General features: G+C 37.9%; 1 protein-coding gene across 2 annotated transcripts in view; it reads left to right on the top strand.

Annotated features, from left to right (window-relative positions):
• Positions 1-17,888, top strand: part of KAT6A (lysine acetyltransferase 6A) — a 108,367-nt gene that overhangs the window by 53,602 nt on the left and 36,877 nt on the right. For both annotated transcript variants that reach the window (XM_061177623.1, XM_061177624.1), the window contains 6 exons: positions 1,453-1,561; positions 5,218-5,333; positions 5,928-6,009; positions 8,733-8,868; positions 10,195-10,511; positions 12,961-13,079. In XM_061177623.1, the coding sequence (XP_061033606.1) occupies positions 1,453-1,561; positions 5,218-5,333; positions 5,928-6,009; positions 8,733-8,868; positions 10,195-10,511; positions 12,961-13,079 (879 nt within the window). The remainder of the gene's footprint in view (positions 1-1,452; positions 1,562-5,217; positions 5,334-5,927; positions 6,010-8,732; positions 8,869-10,194; positions 10,512-12,960; positions 13,080-17,888) is intronic.

Genomic DNA, 17,888 nt, shown 5'->3' with positions numbered 1-17,888 from the left:
CTTAGGCATTTTAAGCTCATTAAGTCCCAAACTAAGCTCATACCTCCCAACTCCCAAATCCAATTCTGTATGATTCTGTATTTTCTTTGAACATCCTCTTCAGATATGCCTGCCTGTCAAATACCTCTGTGAAGCCTTTCCCTGATACCACTTTTCCCTACTTGATCACTTCTTCCTTTGTTTCCCTATCATGGTACCTGCAAACATCTGTTCTCCCCTGTAGACTAAAAGCATCTTGAGGGGTTTGTATCACTGTCCTGCACAATGCTTAGCATAAGTAGTTGAGAGGTGACTGAGAGTACCTCCAGCTAAACACACATGAAATCAGATGCAGCGTCCCTTTGCTTTCCTCCTGGTTTTCTTCTTTAAAATGACTCACCTTTCACAGTTAATGACATCACCATCTTTTCAGTTAAGTTAGTCATGTTTAATTCCTTTTCTGTCACTTCCACAACTAGCTGGTTTCTGAGTCCATAGCTGTGTTTTCCTATTCCATTCCCTTAGCTTTGGTTCAGGTTCTTATCTTGTCTTCACCAGACTATTGCAATCCCTGTTTAAATGTTCTACCTATCTTTAGGTTTTCCCCAGTTTGTCTTTGTTATTGCTACTGGAATTATTTTTGTCAAATACAGTTTATCATCTCTTGGTTCAGTAACCTGTTCGTCTTTTCTTCAGGATAAAGTCCAACTTCTTTATAAGACATTCAGTGGCATCTTAAAGAACTGGTCTAGTCTTCCTCCCTCCGCTTATCACGGAAGCCATATCCTTTAAGCACTAGCCTTGGCAGACTGCAAACCGAAGTTCACCTTGTTTATACTACCTGTATTGCCTTTCTCTCCATCCAGTGCTGTGGAGGAACCTAGAGACCTAGGTTTAAACCTGCTTTTAGCAATTAGTATCTGTTGTCCTTGGACAAGCTTCTCAAGATACCATAACACACATGTATTAAGTACTGGGACTTAGTATGTGTTACCTTCCTCGTTCAACCATTCTCCTCCAAACCACAGTCGGAATTTATCCTTCCCATTTGTACAGAGCTCTTACTGTTACTTTTCATTATGCTTATTAAACATCTTATTTTTCTCCTACATCACATGCCTTTTAAGGGCTGATACTATGATTTCTTGTGCTTAAATTCAGTTGAATTTTTCATTCTTAGGTAATGGATTTGCTTTGCCTAATCCACACTGTATCATTTAGTTTCTAAGTGACCAACATGATTGGGATATGATTTTTTGGACCAAACTTGTCACTACAGGGACCATTTGTAAAGGCCCAGCCAAAGCAGCTTGGTAAAAACTCACCTACTTTGTTGGAAATTTAGGAGGGGGATACATTTGTCCTAAAGTTATATGTAACTCTCGAAGGAATTTACAACTGTAATTGTAATGTCTTTATAATTATACTAAAAAAAAGCCCCAGTACCTGAGTGAATTGTGTTTTTCTTTACAGCCAGTTGCTGAACCAATCCCCATCTGTAGTTTCTGTCTTGGTACAAAAGACCAAAACCGAGAAAAGAAGCCAGAGGAACTAATCTCCTGTGCAGACTGCGGCAACAGTGGTATGTAGCCCTCGTGTCCTTGTGACAGGTGCCCTCAGGCGAGAGGATGTTTGACTGGAGTTTGTACCCTTGGTCCTTAAGAAAGGAACATTTTAATTTGATTCTGGTTTTAGGTACCTGAGATGAGCTTCTAGATGAGGGAGGGATTTAAATGTATAGTTGAAATGTTTTACTCAGTTAAGTTAAATCAGGCCTCAGCTGTTATTGTTGTTTTTATAAAAAGCTTTCCATAGACTTATTTTTTTCTGTTGGTCTTTATATTTCACTGTCGAACATCTGTTCGAATCACAGCAATCAGTTAGAAGTTATTGCTGGTTTCTTTAATAATCACTACTTATCTTTCTTGATTTATGCCTCAGGCTTCGTGAATAGAACCAGGATGATAACAGATTTGTTTTTCTTGATAGAAACTTACATATGTCACATTGGGAAATAGAGCGTTGGCTCTAAAAAAGGTTTTGCAAAGAGTCTCCTAATTTGTCAATTCCAGAGATAGTCTTGGTCTGCATTTTAGGAACTTAGGAGGCTTTGCAGTATCTTTAATCATTGGCTTAATAGTCAGTGTTTTATACCAGTGACAAATAGGATTTAGTCCAGAAAGCAGAAAACACACTACATACTTCAAGGGGAGAGGAATTTAATACTAGAATCAGGTTTTTGTGAGATCGTTGGAAGGGCTGAAGAGGCAAGCTCTGGACTGGGCCTCAAGGACTGATTCCTGGGACGTTGCAGAACTGGCCCACCAGGGAGCCACTGCATCTGCCTCCATCTGGAAGAGGTGGAAGTGGGAAGTACTGCAGAACCGTTGAGTTCTGTAGCTGGTGCTGAAATGCTGAATTCGGCCATCGTCACAACTGTTTCTAGATAGCCATGAAGGTGGAGAGTAGACACTGGCGTTTTCATAACTTTTCATTAGAAAACAGTATCAGGAAGAAGATGGTCTTTGCTTCATTACTACCTTTCAGAAATCACTCAAACACATCCCACTGGTAGAATTTAATTCGTATCTAGAGCCTAACTGCAAGAGAGTCTGGGAAGTATAGTCTTCAGCTTTTCGGTTTTTATGTATAGAAGGCATTAGAAGGAGGTGGGAAGAGATCTTGAGTAGTGGTGACCATATCCAGCATAATACCACAAACCAAAATGAATTCTGGGTGGGTTTCACAGTTAAATATAAACCATAAAATCCTAAAAGGTTAGACAAAAATATAGTGACATGTCATACAATACAGTGATTTCCAAACTATTTTAGTAATGGAACCCTTAAGAAATCTTATGAGAACTCAAATATATAAAACAGATAAAAATGAATCTGCTTTAGGTGAGGTAGGAATGAAATGGGAGCAGGGAGAGGGTTGTGTTATAGCCCTGCCTTCTAAGAAGCATTATATTTGAGGTGGTCTCTGAGTTTCTGTAAGATAGGGAAGAGCGTACTTTGAAAATCTTACTGTAGAGGGGACTTTCAAAGAACTAGTAAGATAAATAACTATTAGTTACCATTGCTATAGAAATAAATTATTACAGAACTTAGCAGCTAAAAGCAACAACAAACATTGTTTATTTCATGTTGTTTCTTTGGGTCAGGAATTAGGGAGTGGCTTATCTGGGTGGTTTTGATTTGGGATCTTTCATGAGGTTGCAATTAAGATTGCAGGTCCTGTGCTTGTGTCATCTGAAGGCTTTCATGGTGACTCATTTACCTGGCTGGCAAGTTAATGCTGCCTGTTGACAGGAAGCCTCAGCTCTTTGCCCTGTGGACCTTCCCATAGGGCTGCATGAGTGTCCACAGGTGGCGGCTGATTCCCCCAAGCAGGTATCTGAGAGAAAGAGCAAGGTGGAATTGGCAGCATCTCTTATACTTACCTTAGAAGTCATGCTGTCATTTCAGCAGTATCCTGTTTGGTGTGGGAGAGAACTACACAAGGGCGTGAACTGGTGGTGTTGCCAGGAGGGCTGCTTGGAGCTTGGCTATCAGAATAACCAAGGAAGAAAGTATGGACATGTTCAAGTATACAAAATTTGGTATTTTTCAAATTGAGAACTAAAATACCCCAAATTTTAAAAAGCAAGAATTGTTTGAGAAAAATAATTGCATTAAATATGGCAAGGGGCCAAAAGCTCTCTAAAGTATAGAGCGCGTGCTTACATTTCTAAACATGAAGTCTGGGGGCAGAGCCTATGAATAGGCAGTTCACACGAGAGAAAGTTAAGAGTTGAGCGTGTGAAAAACGTTCTACCGAAATAATAATAGGAGCGCACACCAAAGCAGCAGTGAAGTGTTATTTTATAGCTTCTATAGAGCTCGAAAGATAAGAGAGCCCAAACTGGAGCTGATAAAATTGCGGTAAAATATTTGTGCTTTGCTGGTGGCACTGCGTATTATATCATAGGATTTGAAGCATGTTTTGGCGGTGCAAGTCTACCTCTCAAGCTGTAACAATGTTTATTTCATCTCACTCACCATCTCCTCTTTCAGGAATTTATTCTCAGGAATTAACTTAAAAGAAGGAAAGAATCTATCATCATGAAATAATTCACTTTAGTGATCTAATAACTGTTATGGGTAATTGTCTAAATAATTGCAACAGGGAAATGGTCAGGTAGGTTATAGTGTGTCAAGTCAGTGGAATATAATCAGTTTAAGGAATGTAAATATAAAGTTTGCTTGAATAAAATAATGAAGAAAAGCAAAACAAAGCCGTATATATTCTATAATTAAAACCATGCAAGGGCTTTAGTTAGTTTTCAGAGGAAGAGTAGGACACGAAAATGGCTGTTCTAGGATGATGAGATGATGGGTGAGGCTTTTACACCTCTTCCATTTTCCTTGGATGTTAGTGATGTTTTGATGATAAATTTCTTATCATCTCTTAAAAGAGAAAATTGTTTAGGGATAGAAGAGAGAGGAGAGAAGATAATTTAACCAACCCTTTCTCTCACTGAAGAAAAATAAACATAACCAATTTTTAGAGGAAAGGGATAAATCTTTTCAGGGTTAAGAGCAAATTGGCTACCCTAAGTTTTTGAGAATCAAACTGATACTAACTTTCGGGAGAGGAAACATTTTTTTCTGTTACTATTAATTTTGGTCACAGTAGAAATATTGCTTAGATTTTAGTTTTAGCTTGAGTGCCTTAAATCATGAGCACATAACTCACTTCTAAATGATGGGATTTTTAAAATATATTTTTTAGTTATAAAAGTAACACATGTTATTGTTTTAAAAATGAGAGCACAGAAGGGTATAAAGTAAAATGTAAAATCCTTTTCCTGCAAAATATTTATAGCTCTATATCCTAGGATGTTACAGTTGTAAACAGTTTTTGTGTTACTCTTCCAGAAATGGCCCAGGCATGTTTTGTATTCGTATGCATGGGAGCATGTGTACACACATAGTGCTTTAATTAATGCAGGCTTAATAAAAGTTTGGAGTTTGTCAAGTTTTTTATAATCAAATTGGGGAGGGTGATGTATTTAGCACGCATAAAACTGAATTGAGTGCCCAGTCCTGATGAGGCGTGTGTGGCAAGCTTCCAGGGGCTTCTTGTTTTCCTTGATGTTTTGATTTAAGAAAATTGCCTTTTTCTACCTCATTCCTTTAATACAGTTACAAAATGATTCTTGATTGTTTCGTTTGCGAACTTTCCCCTTATTAGGTCATCCATCCTGTTTAAAGTTTTCCCCCGAGCTAACGGTTAGAGTGAAGGCCTTACGGTGGCAGTGCATCGAGTGTAAAACGTGCAGCTCCTGTCGAGATCAAGGCAAAAATGCAGTGAGTATCTTCGTCTTCCAACGTGAATATTTCATTTAGAAGTAGAATGTACAACTGGCATTTTCCTCTTAAGTATGGTTGGTTATTTTCAGTCACTTGGTCCAGCAGAATTTAGAACAGTAGCTCCTTCAAGTTACACATCATTAGTTTAGAATACTTGCTCATTGACACTTGGATGATTTCTAGGTAGCTTCTGAAGCACCTTAATTGTATGTTTGCAGAGAGACTAGCTACGTTAAAGAAATACTCGTGAAATTTGTTTGAGTAATATGGAGGTATTCATTTAGGGATGGTCAGTTATATTAATTACAGTCATCCGTTTCTCTTCTTTTATTAAAACAGACTAAAGTTAGCTTGTATCTGGCTACTGGATAAACTTAAAAGTAATGAAATTTTAGTTCTTTATTAAAGATGGATGAAGCAAAACTTTTTGCTAACTCAGGCTGTCCGTTTACTCAACTAATACAAATTAAGGGAACTTTTATTATTATGGTAATTCATCTTCTTTATGGAAAGGAGCTTCCTAGGTTTCATGAAGTCGTGATCCTGACATGTTTCACAAGGTTGAACCGAACTGTTCTTTCTCTCCTTTAGGATAACATGCTCTTTTGTGATTCCTGTGACCGAGGTTTTCACATGGAGTGTTGTGATCCGCCACTCACCCGGATGCCAAAAGGTAAGAAATACTTTCTGAAATCAGTCTGGCAATATAAAGGGGCAGGTTAGTGAAAGCGCTTTTTAATCTGCTTTGTTAGATGAGAGAATAGTTTGCATCTTTCTATTTGGTGTTGTGTAAGTAGGAAGAGAGCGAGCAGTCACCCTAAAGGTGGGGATAGTCTTTCTGTTTAGGCATCCTAACACTCTTATGTGGTGTGGATTTATTATTAGTTTCCTCTGTTTTCATTATTTAAGTATCCATGGAGGGTGAAGGTGTTCATTTATAATTTTTTGCCAACTCTCTATAGCTAGAGGGCAAAATACTTGCCTTATGTAATAGTTTGAAATATCTGTTTCTTGAAAGGAAGAAGTGAAGTTGTATTAGGTCATGTTGATTATATCACAGCTCATCACTTTTGAGGGGCCTAAAGCTATCAGGGCCTCTGATTTATCGAAAACCTTAAAAATTTTATAACATTTTGCAAACAAACAGGTGCCCAAATCAGAAGAATACAGCTTAATAATGTTATTCTATTCTTTTGACTCCTGTTCCTTGAAAGGTATTTAGTTGGGATACAGTTGCCTGTTGGTTGGATTTTCATCTTATCATATGCTTATAAGTTTCTTAAAAAAAAAAAATTATTAGTCTTCCCTGCTTTGTCTTACCATAAATTCCATTTTCAACTCGGATTTTGTGATTCATAGGTTTCTTAAGTAAAATGCTTATGGGATACTTGATGTGTCTGTTTGAAGAAATTTTTCCTGTTGATGGAAAGGGACTCAACCTTAATTATAGCCAAGTTATTCCACTTTAGGATTTTACTTGAGTCCCTCTGTGCCACTGTTGATTGTCACCTTTTGAAGAGCCTACATTTATATGTACTGGAAGAATAAGTATCCCCCATTTCCTACCTCTTCCATTTACTTGAAATGTGGACAAAAGGCCTTCTGAGAATCCTTCAAGATAGTAAAGATTTTCTTAGGACTTCATTCCTGTGTATTTAATGCCTACAAAGGAAGTTTTTGGAAGCTTAAAGCAGGCAACATTTTATTTTGAAATAATTTCAGATTTACAGAAACGTAGTACAAATAGTACAGAGAGTTCTCATTGTACCCTTTACTCAGCTTCCCCTAAAGTTAACATCTTACAGTTATTGAAACCAGGAAACTAACATTGATCTGATGTGATTAATCTACAGACCTTATTTGAATTTCTGGTCCTGAGAATCCAATCCAGGATGTCACATTACATTTAGTTGTCATATTTCCTTACTCTCTTCCGGTCAATTCCTCAGATTTTGTCTTTCCTGACCTTGACACTTTTGAAGAATACTGGCCAAGTATTTTGTAGAAAGTCCTTCGTTTTGGGTTTGTCTCTTGCTTTATCGTGATTAGACTGAGGCTATGCAGTTTGACAAGAATACTAGAGAAGTGATGTTGTGCCCTCTTAGTGTATCATAACAGGGGTATATTATACTGGTGTGTCTTATTAATAGTGGTGTTAACTTGGACCACTTGATTATAGTGGAGAAACTTGACAGACACCTTAAAGTTACTCTTTTTCTGCTTTGTATCTCCTTTAGCATCAGTCATTGATTCGTGCATGCACCACTTTTTACTGTGGTGTTTGTCTACATAGTGATGATTTTTCTATTTCCATCATTTCTTCTACATTTACTAACTGTAATTCTGCTATAAGAAAGAGTGATCCCCAGCTGTGAGATGATCTGAGGTGATGCCTGTTTGGCAAACTTTGGTTTTTGCTGTCAGAGCTCCCATCCTGGCTTCTGAAGCCGATATGGATGCCCTGGGGTGGGCACCCCCTGGCTCCCACGGGCTCCCGGGTTTGACTCTATCCATTTGGAGTGGTTTGGGGACCCCAAAGCCTTTGCTCCTGTTGGTTTGTCCCTGACAGCAGACAAAGCCTCGTGCTGCCCTCAGTTTTCCCCCTTTATTTCTTTTGAAGAACCTATTTTTCATGGTACTTGTCCTGATTGTTTTCATAGTGTTCAAATCTGTATTTTTGTATGTAGGGGGAAATAATTTTTTCAACACTAATCGTTAATAAATACTGTATTAAATTGTCATGAAGGAGTTCTTGTTTAATAAATGGACATGTAAAAACAACAAAAAAAAACACCAAAAAAAAAAAAGAAAGAGTGATCCCTTTCTCCCACTTATTTATTCAGCTATTCAAATCATTATGGACTCATGGATATTTATTTTATTCTATAGCTTATAGTCCATTGCTGTGATTATTCCTTTTTTTCTGGATTGACCCAGATCTGGCTGTTGGGAGTTCCTTCACGTTGGGTTCTGGTCCTTTTCACATGCCTTCATCATCTGTTGAGCACTTCTTTATTTCCTGGCACCACAAGCTGTTCCAGGTTATCTTGTATTTTCCCAGCTCCAGTCCTGGACTCAGCCATTCCTCTATGGGAACCTGGCTTCTTTTCTTGCAGAACAGTAATTAGAAGCCCGTATGTGGGTTCTGGGTATAAAGTGAGGATCAGTGGACTTCAGCCATGTGTGGCCTTCAGGATATTTGTGAGTCTCTTCCAGTTGTTTGTAGAATTTTGTGTGTGTATGTTTTCATGTTTATTTTTCTGGGGGGCGTTTATCAGATTTTCAAATGAGAGTCCTTGCCTGAAACAGGTTAAGAACTCCTGGCTTAGAGTATCTGAACTCTTTCAGTGTATTTATGTCCATTGTGCTTTTATGTGGAATTTTCTTTCTTTATAGGCATGTGGATATGTCAGATATGTCGACCTAGGAAAAAAGGACGAAAACTTCTACAGAAGAAGGCGGCACAGATAAAACGGCGCTATGCTAATCCAATAGGACGTCCAAAAAACAGGTTAAAGAAACAAAACACGGTGTAAGTTGTACTTGTGGCAAGGTGAGGGGAGAAGAGCGTAGGGTCTTCTCTGTAGCACAGGGTTCACTTGTTTGCTCTGCGAAAAGACACGCAGTTGTCACAGCTGCCACTTTTATGTAATAATAATGGCTAACTCTTACTGAGCCCTTAATAAAGTGCCAAGGCACTCACTGTTCTAAGTGCTTGACTTGTGTTAAATCATTTAATTCTCCCACCAGCCCAGTGAAGTAGGTACTGTTGGTACTCTCCTTTTTCAAAGGAGGAAACTACAGTCTAGAACGATTAACTTGCATAGTTTATAGTAAGTGTTCAACTGAAATTAAAACCCCAATAGGCTGGCCCCAAGGTCTGGCTCTAAACCGTTACCTTAGCTTCTTTTACCTAAAAAACAAGGAAGAAAAAATTACATTATTGAAGCATTTCACAGATTCTTCTCTTGATGTAATCTCAGTAGTTTATTTCTGTTATATGTGCAGATTGCTGGATAGCTTCTATTGAGGTCATAGCTAAGTTCCATTTCTGTGTCCTGAAGTAAAATAATGTGAATTTTCATCTGTTAGCAGAAATCAGGGATATAATTATCTCTTGTGGACTAGAAAACTGGGCTAGGTCTGGAGGAGGTGGGGCAAGATTAAGTAGCTAATTTTCTCTTTTCTTCGGAGTATCTCTACAGTAATTCACCTTTGATGATATGTAAACTATCTTTAGGCCTGTCAACCTCTCACAAAATTTACCCACCCTTTGTACACTTAAGACGAAGGTGGTATAGCTGAAATGAGTGGGCATTAGCAGCTTGAAATACATAGAACCAGTATTGTAGTTCATATTTTAAATCTTAAATCAAGCTTTAACTTTCCTGTAAAAAGATCTTTTGATTCCTGACTTGCAGAGAGTAACCCATCCTTATGTTTAGAGGTAAGAGTATAACTCTGAGTTGGTGCAGAGATCCTTGGACTTCATACCTGGAAAAGTCTTAGTTTTTCTCTGGTACAACTCTCATTGTATAGATGAAGACACCGTTGTTTAAAGAGAATGTGATTTGTCCAAGATGTGCAGCTAGTAAGTGGCAGAATTATGACTCAGATATGCCCTCTGACTCCTGGCCTAGGATTCTTTTCACTATAAAATGAATAGGCTTCCCAGAAATAGATGTTTCTAATAACATTACTTTTTAGTCATATAATATTTACAGTTTATGGAATATTCTTAACGATATAGACTTTTTAAAATATAGTTGTAGGTTATTCACTGTGTGTTATATATTAAATAGAAACCATATAAAGATTTCTTTTTAATAGTTTCCCTTTTCCCTGTTTGATTCTTTAGGTCAAAAGGTCCCTTCAGCAAAGTTCGAACAGGCCCTGGAAGGGGTCGGAAACGTAAAATCACTCTCTCCAGCCAGTCAGCATCGTCATCAGAAGACGGATATCTAGAGCAAATAGATGGCTTGGACTTCTGCAGAGATGGCAGCGTCCCCCTGAAGTTCAATAAGAAAACCAAAGGGCTCATCGATGGCCTTACCAAATTCTTTACCCCTTCCCCTGATGGGCGGAAACCTCGAGGGGAAGTGGTGGACTACTCTGAGCAATATAGAGTCAGGAAAAAGGGCAACAGAAAATCAAGCACTTCAGATTGGCCCACAGGTAAAAGTTTGTTCACTTAGAAACAAAAAGTATTCCAAAGTGTGTCATTTGGAATAACAATAGTTATCTGGAGTAGGTTTATATTTGATTATTAAAAATTGGTCTTGGACTATAAGAATGTGCTAAAGATATGTATGTAGGTGATACTCAGGTGATAACTATGGCAGGAACTTAGAGGCTAGAGGTAAAGTTGGAGAATGGACAAGTAGGAGTTTTAGAGAAAAGAAGATGCTTTTTGGGTAGAACCACAAAGAATCTGCCTACAGAAATTTGGTGTATAACCTTGACTCAAGGATAACTTTATGTAATATTTCATAAATTACAAAATAAATTATGTGATGAACATTAATATGCTTACTTTATTCCTGGAAGGATATTGCAGAGTATGGGTAAATATTGGGTTGGCCCAGAAGTTCATTTGGGTTTTTCCAAGCCTGAACGAAGTTTTGGGCCAACCCAATAAAATGCTGTTGATCTGAGCATAAGTGAAAGACCAAATTATATGCAAATATGATGAGGTCATTGATTTTTCTACTTCAGATCTTGGCAAATACAGTTGTAATTTTTCATGGATTATACATAAAAAGAAAGAGAAAGAGAACCACAGCTTCAGACCATTTGCTTATGTGTCAGGCTCAGGTCCCTAGTTTTCAAAGTAGAAAACATCTGTGGAGAAGAGTTAAAAGTATAGCAGATAATTCAAGTCAGAGGAGAACATTTTGATGAGCTGTCCAGATAATTAGAGCTGGTCTCATCACTGTTGAGTTGCGAGAGCCTAACCGTGTGAAGAAAGTTAGAAAGGGCTCTGAGGAAAGCAGAAGAACAAGAATGGGCCCTTGGATCACAGGGCTGAGTCTGTAGTGTCTCGTGTGCTGCAAGGACTTCCTTAACTTTCATTTCCTTCCCCGCGGTGTCCCGTTGGTGATTGTATTCACCGCTTCATCATTCCTGCTTATATCAATGATTGATTGGTCCACTGCAGGAGAGAAAAATCCTCATTCTTGTCAGGTGTCCCCTTTTATGCGGTATTGATTGGCTTTTCACCTGAGTGGCAATCAACTAACTACAGTTTAAGCATTTAAGTACTTTTCATGTCTTTATCAGCCATGTAGACTGTAGATAAGCTCCACTCTGAGTACATTTATCTAAGAAAATATGCAAGCCATTTAGGTTGGATTTAGGAAGGAATCTCTTAAAGCAGATCATGATAAAAGGCATTTTTGAATTAACCATTTCACTGGTGGTGGATTATTAGAAGAATCTACTGGAAAGTGTTAGAAATTATTAGAGCAAATGTATAAAGTATATGGAGAACCAATATTGAGCTTTAGGCATTGGTATGAGCTTTTGCTTTAATTGGCTCTGTCATTTTCTTTATGAATTGTAGAGTTTCAGAAGCAATCTGCACCATCTGATACAATGCTACGGAATACTGTGCTAGATCTGTGCCTGCATCCGTCTGTGTCATGCACTAGGGGGCATTAAAGGCACAGAATATCTTCAGATTATATATGTATTTTTCAGTTTAGGAATATTGTCAAGAGTGAGTCCTTGTCCTTCTTCTTACACTAAATGAGTAACTGTATGTGCAATTGATTTTTAAAAGAGACTGTCTGTCACTAATGGGTTTTTTTCAGCCATACTCATACAGAGAGGAAGTGAGACCACATCAGTGTCATCTTCAAATGCAAAGGATAGTGATCTACTTAATCCCCCAATGCTCCTTTCACTCATTTCTTTACCCATTTGAGGAAGGTGCATCATTTAGTGTATGCTTATTATAATTTGTCATACTTACCCGGAGGATTACCATCTGTGATACTCAGGCTTTGGAGTTTGTGCTTTAAAAGGGTACCCAGAATGTGAGGGGAGTTGGTAGTACTTGGCATCAGTTAAAGTAGCTATTTGAAATACATCTTTTTGTTGAGATAAGAATGTATTGGCTTTATGAAGATTGCAGAATCATTGAGAATTTTAAAAGGAGCAAAATTTCCTTGTTTTGCTCTGAAGTGATGAAAATTATGTCTTGCTATAACATAAACTTCTTCCATACTACCAAAGAATGAAGAAGCAATATTTGCATGTTGACATGTTAAACTCATATTAAAAGTCTTATATTCATGTTATTTCAAAATAGACTTCATACTTCTTAGACCTTTTTCCTGTTCTACTTTTATATGTATGTATGTATATACTGAAATATCTCTTTTAATGAAGTTTAAATTTAGTTATTTAGTTAATATTTTTAAGCAGCTTGAAGTCAATTCAGGGTTTTCATTATAAGGCAGATATAATATGTACATATTGTTTATTGACTGGTATCTTTCTGGGAGTCAATGTTATCCTCTTCTCTTTTATATAAATAATATTAAGACTTTTGAAATTTGTTCTAGTTCATGTGTTAAACTGAAGGTAGCATTAATAACGTGAGCCCTTTCTTAATGTGCAGACAATCAGGATGGCTGGGACGGCAAACAAGAAAGTGAGGAACGGCTTTTTGGGAGCCAGGAAATCATGACTGAGAAAGATATGGAATTATTTCGTGATATCCAAGAACAAGCACTGCAGGTAAAGTTGAATATTCAGATGGGACAAGCAGTTTGTTCATGGATGAGAAACAGAGGATTAATTATTTTGTGGGTAAAGCAGTAATAGCAATTTATTTATCCATCTGATCTGCGAATAGATGTGGTTTGTGCGTGTGCATAGTTTGCTGGTTAAGGTGTTCTTTTCAAACCCATGATAACTGCTTTGGTTTTGCAGATAAACACATTGCTTTGACTACCAGTATCAAATGAGCTTGGTTTATTTATCAATATTTTCTGTCTTACGTATGACGAAGAGTTTAGGATTTTACCAACAAACAAAAACCAAGCCTCTCTCAAGTGATAAAACACATATTCATTAATTCAGGAAATATTTATTAAATGCTTCTGCCTTAATCCTTTGTTAACACGTAGCAAGATATAAATGTACAGACACAGAACCTACTTATGTGCCAGATGCTAGAGATGCCAAGGTAAATAAAATGACAGGATTCATTCTCTAGCCAGGAGAGACTTGTAAATAGATAATTTCCTTAATGTGAAAGTTTAATTATAGAATACATGGAATTTGGGGAGTATGGGAGGCAAGTATGTACTTCTGTCTGGGGAGGTCAGAGAAGGAGTCATTGAGGGGAAATACTACTGAGGTGGTCTTAAGAATGTATAGGAGTTTATCAGGATGACAAGGAATGGGGTCCCATATAATTAGAGGGAACAGAAGTGCGAAGATTTGAAAATGGGGGAAAATGTGAAGAACATAGGGTGTAGATAATGGCAGGAGAACAGATTGGAAGAGTGCAGGGGTAGATCATAAAGGCTCTTTTGGATTGTGTTTATCTTTTGTCTTTTCCTTCTTTGCCACCAACTCACTGTGTAAGCCAAGTTGAGTTCTGTCTCTTTTCTTGAAATTAAGAATTTATAAGGCTGATGCTGGGGATTCCTGTTGCGTAGGTGAAACTCTTTGGATTAAGAGACCCATTAGTGAATAGATTGTTTATGTAGAGTATTTTTGAAAAATAAAGACAACAGTATAAATATTCAGCAAACATTTACTCGGCATTTCACCGTCTTATGATTTAACCAGGTATTGGCTTTGAGTCAGGTAGATCTGAGGTCAAACCTTGGTCTTTCATTTACTAACTTCTACTTCAGACAAGTTGCTTAACCTCTGAAGGCATATTCTTTTCCGGACAATAAGTAAAAAAAAAAAAAAAAGTGTTATAGGTACTGTAGTAGAAAGTTACATGATGTTCAGTGGGAATTCAAAGGAGTTCTTCACTTTTTAAGAACCTTTTTTTTTCCCTGAATAAGTTGCAGACATATGCTAATGCTTTTTATTCCTGCTTATTTGTGTGTATTTCCTAAAAACAAGGACGTTCTTATATGTGACCACAGTACAGTCATTGCATCAGGAATTTAACACCAGTGAAGCATGTTACCTAATCTGGAGATTTTAATCAAATTTCACCAGCTGTACCACTAATGTTCTTTATAGCAAAAGGAAAAAAAAGCCTTGTCCTGGTCCACTGTCCAGTCTAGGATCATGTATTTCGTTTACTTGTTGTGTCTCCTTAGTCTCCTTTAACCTGGAACACTTTCTCAGTCTTTATCTTTCACGCCCTCGACATTTTTGACATGTGCAGGTCATTTATTTTGTAGAATGTCTACAGAGGTGACGTGTCCTCGTCAGCGTGTCATACCAGGAGGCATGTAGTAGGTGTTCGTCCTGTTACAAGTGATGTTAACTTGATCACTTGGTTACAATGGTATCGTGCCTTGTTTCTTCTCTGTGAAATCATTTGCCCTCTGCAATTATTGATATGTATCTTGTGGGAATACACTTTATGTAAATATCCTGTTTCTTATCAAATTTTACCTGCTAGACTTTGCTGGTTGCTTTAGATGGAATTAGATGATTTTCTAATTCCATCATTTATTTTATGTTTATTAATTGGCGTACTGCTGTAAGGAAGAGCCTTTCCTTCTTCCTGTCAGTCTGTCTATCCATCCCTCCCTCCCTCCCTCCCTCCCTCCCTCCCTCCATCCATATGTCTGTCTATCTATGACTTGTAGATTCTTATTTTATGAGTTATCTTATCATTTGTTGCTATTGATATTTATTTTGATGCTCAGATTGTTCCAGATTTGGGCAGGGGGAACTTCAAGCCGGCCCCTGCATCATTCCGACGTGTCTCTGTCATTTCCCGCCCCCCACAGACTGAGAACATGTATTGTGATTTTAATCTCTACCTCACCCTTAACTTTGGTTTTTTTGTGTGTGTTACTTTCTCCAATTTATTCTATTCATTTGGTGATTTTTAAAATTGAGGTATAATTGACATATAACATTGTATTAATTTCAGGTGTACAACAAAATGATTCAATATTTGTATAGTCCATATTCATATTTACGTTTGGCCACAGCAGTATATCCTAGGCTCTTGTTGTTCTAGCTGTAGATTCAGCCATTTCTCTAAGAATCCCTGGTTCCTTTTATTGGAGAATAGGAGTCAGTGGTAGTTCTGTTCTTTTACTTGCTCAGGCCCAAAGAGGTGTCATCCTTGATTTTTTTTCTGTCTCATGCTCTGTACATATTCAGTTCATCAGCAAATCCTGTTGGTTCTACCTTCACAATATATCCAGAATATGACTACTACTTTTCCCTTCCACCTCTGTCTTAGCCTAAGCTGCCATCACCTCTTGCTTGGGCTGTTGTAATGTCTCCAGACTCATCTACTTGCTTCCACTCCTGTTCCTCACCCCAATCTTTAGTCTATATTCTTTATACAGGGCCCGGAGTAAATGTTTTGAAACATACCACTCCTCTGCTCAGAAGCCCTCCAGTGTCTTTCAGTCTTGCTTAGAATGTTTAAAAAGGCCCACCGTGACCTTGTGCCTGCCCCCCTCTTCCACGTTGTCCTCCCACTCTTGTCCTTCTTTGCTCTGCTCCAGCCACAGGCCTCCTTCTCTTCCTCAGACACACCAGGCACCCTTCTGCCTTGGAGCCTTTGCACTTACTGCTCCCTGTCTGGATTGCCCTTCCTCGGGCCCAGGCGTCTGGTTGGCTCACTCTGTTTAGGTCTCTGCTCCTGTCACCCATGAGAGAGGCCCTTCCTAAATCCCAAACTCAAATAGCATACATTTATCCCCACTGTATCACTCTGTGTCCCCCTACCTGCTTGCTTGTCCTATATAGTTCTTATCACTTCCTGAATGTAAATATTTATTTCTAGAATGTAAGTGCCTTGAGAACAGGCACTTTCTTTTTGGTCACTGCTTTATACCAAGTACCTGGAATATAGTAAAGGCTCAGTAAATATTTGTTTAATGAATGGATGTTTAAATGAAATTTTCTGCTGGGAGGAATGGGCCAGGAGTTGGAATAATAGGAGTGTGAAGAGAAAGATGACTAGGGAGAGTTAAAAGGGGTGCTGAGCCTTGCTGAGACCCAGTGGAGACAATATAAATTTGTATTGACAATAATCTGGCTAATTGTGTGTTTCTTCCAGCATTTTATTAAACTTGTGATTGTCCATGTATGTATCTGGCACCAAAGAAATAAGTAGATATTTGAATTCTAATCTGTGCTTATTTTCATTGGCAGTGCACTGAAATTCTGATGATGGTGGTATTTCTGCATGAGGTTCATTCATTTGGAATTCATGTGCCCGGCATGGAACTGGAGCTATAGGCTGAACAAAAAGTCATAGCTTCTGCCTTCATGAAACTTTGCCTCATGAGTGAGACAGATAGTAAACAATCATACAAATAAATCTGTTATTACAAACTGATAAGTAATAGGAAGAAAATAAGAATGCAGTGAGAGGTTATAGTAGACACTTCCTGGTCCAGGTGTCTGGGATTCCTCTTTTAGGGTGGTGATAATTTACACAGGGACCTAAAGGTTGAGTGGAAAGTCAGCAAGGCACAGAACTACTAAGAAGAATGTTCCAGACATAGGGGCTGCCTGTGTAAACATCTTGAGGCATAAAGAAGCTTGGTAAATTTGAGAAACTGAAAGAAGGCCAGTATAACTAGAGTACAGTGAATAAAAGTCACAAAAGATGAAGCTGAAGAGATAAGCTGAGGACATAAGTTAGGATTGGGGTTTTTATTGTAATTGTAGTGGGAAACGATTGAATGATTTTTTTAGAAAATTCTTTTCCATTATGGTTTATTATAAGATATTGAATATAGTTCCCTGTGCTATACAGTAGGTCCTTGTTGTTTATCTCTTTTGTATATAGTAGTGTGTATCTGTTATCCCAAACTCCTAATTTATCCCTCCCTGTCCCTTTCCCCTTTGGTAACCATTAGTTCGTTTTCTATGTTTGTGAGTCTATTTCTGTTTTTTAAATAAGTTTCATTTATATCATTTTTTTTAGATTCTACATATAAGTGATGTCATATGATATTCGTCTTTCTTTGACTTACTTCACTTAGTATGATAATCTCTAGGTCCATCCATGTTGCTACAAATGGCATTATTTCATTCTTTTTTATGGCTGAGTAGTATTCCATTGTATATATCTACCACATCTTCTTTAATCATTGAATGATTTTAGCAAGGAAATAGAAAGATCAGATTTGCATTAATTTTTTTTTTTTTTTTGGTCACTCTATGAGGAATGGATTGGAATTAGGCAAGAGTCAAAGCCGGGAAACCAATTTAGAGGCTTTTTCAGTGATCCAGATGGAAGAAGATGATGACTTAGACTAGAGAGGTGGCAGTGGAAATGGGAGAAAAGTGGTTGGATTTAGAATGCATTTCAGAGACGGAGTCAGCAGAACTTGGTGGTAGATTCAATGTGCAGTGTAAAGGAGCGAGAGG

Source organism: Eubalaena glacialis, chromosome 20 (assembly GCF_028564815.1).
Source record: "Eubalaena glacialis isolate mEubGla1 chromosome 20, mEubGla1.1.hap2.+ XY, whole genome shotgun sequence".
Lineage (NCBI taxonomy): Eukaryota > Metazoa > Chordata > Mammalia > Artiodactyla > Balaenidae > Eubalaena > Eubalaena glacialis.
This window is presented reverse-complemented; position numbering and strand designations above follow the sequence as displayed.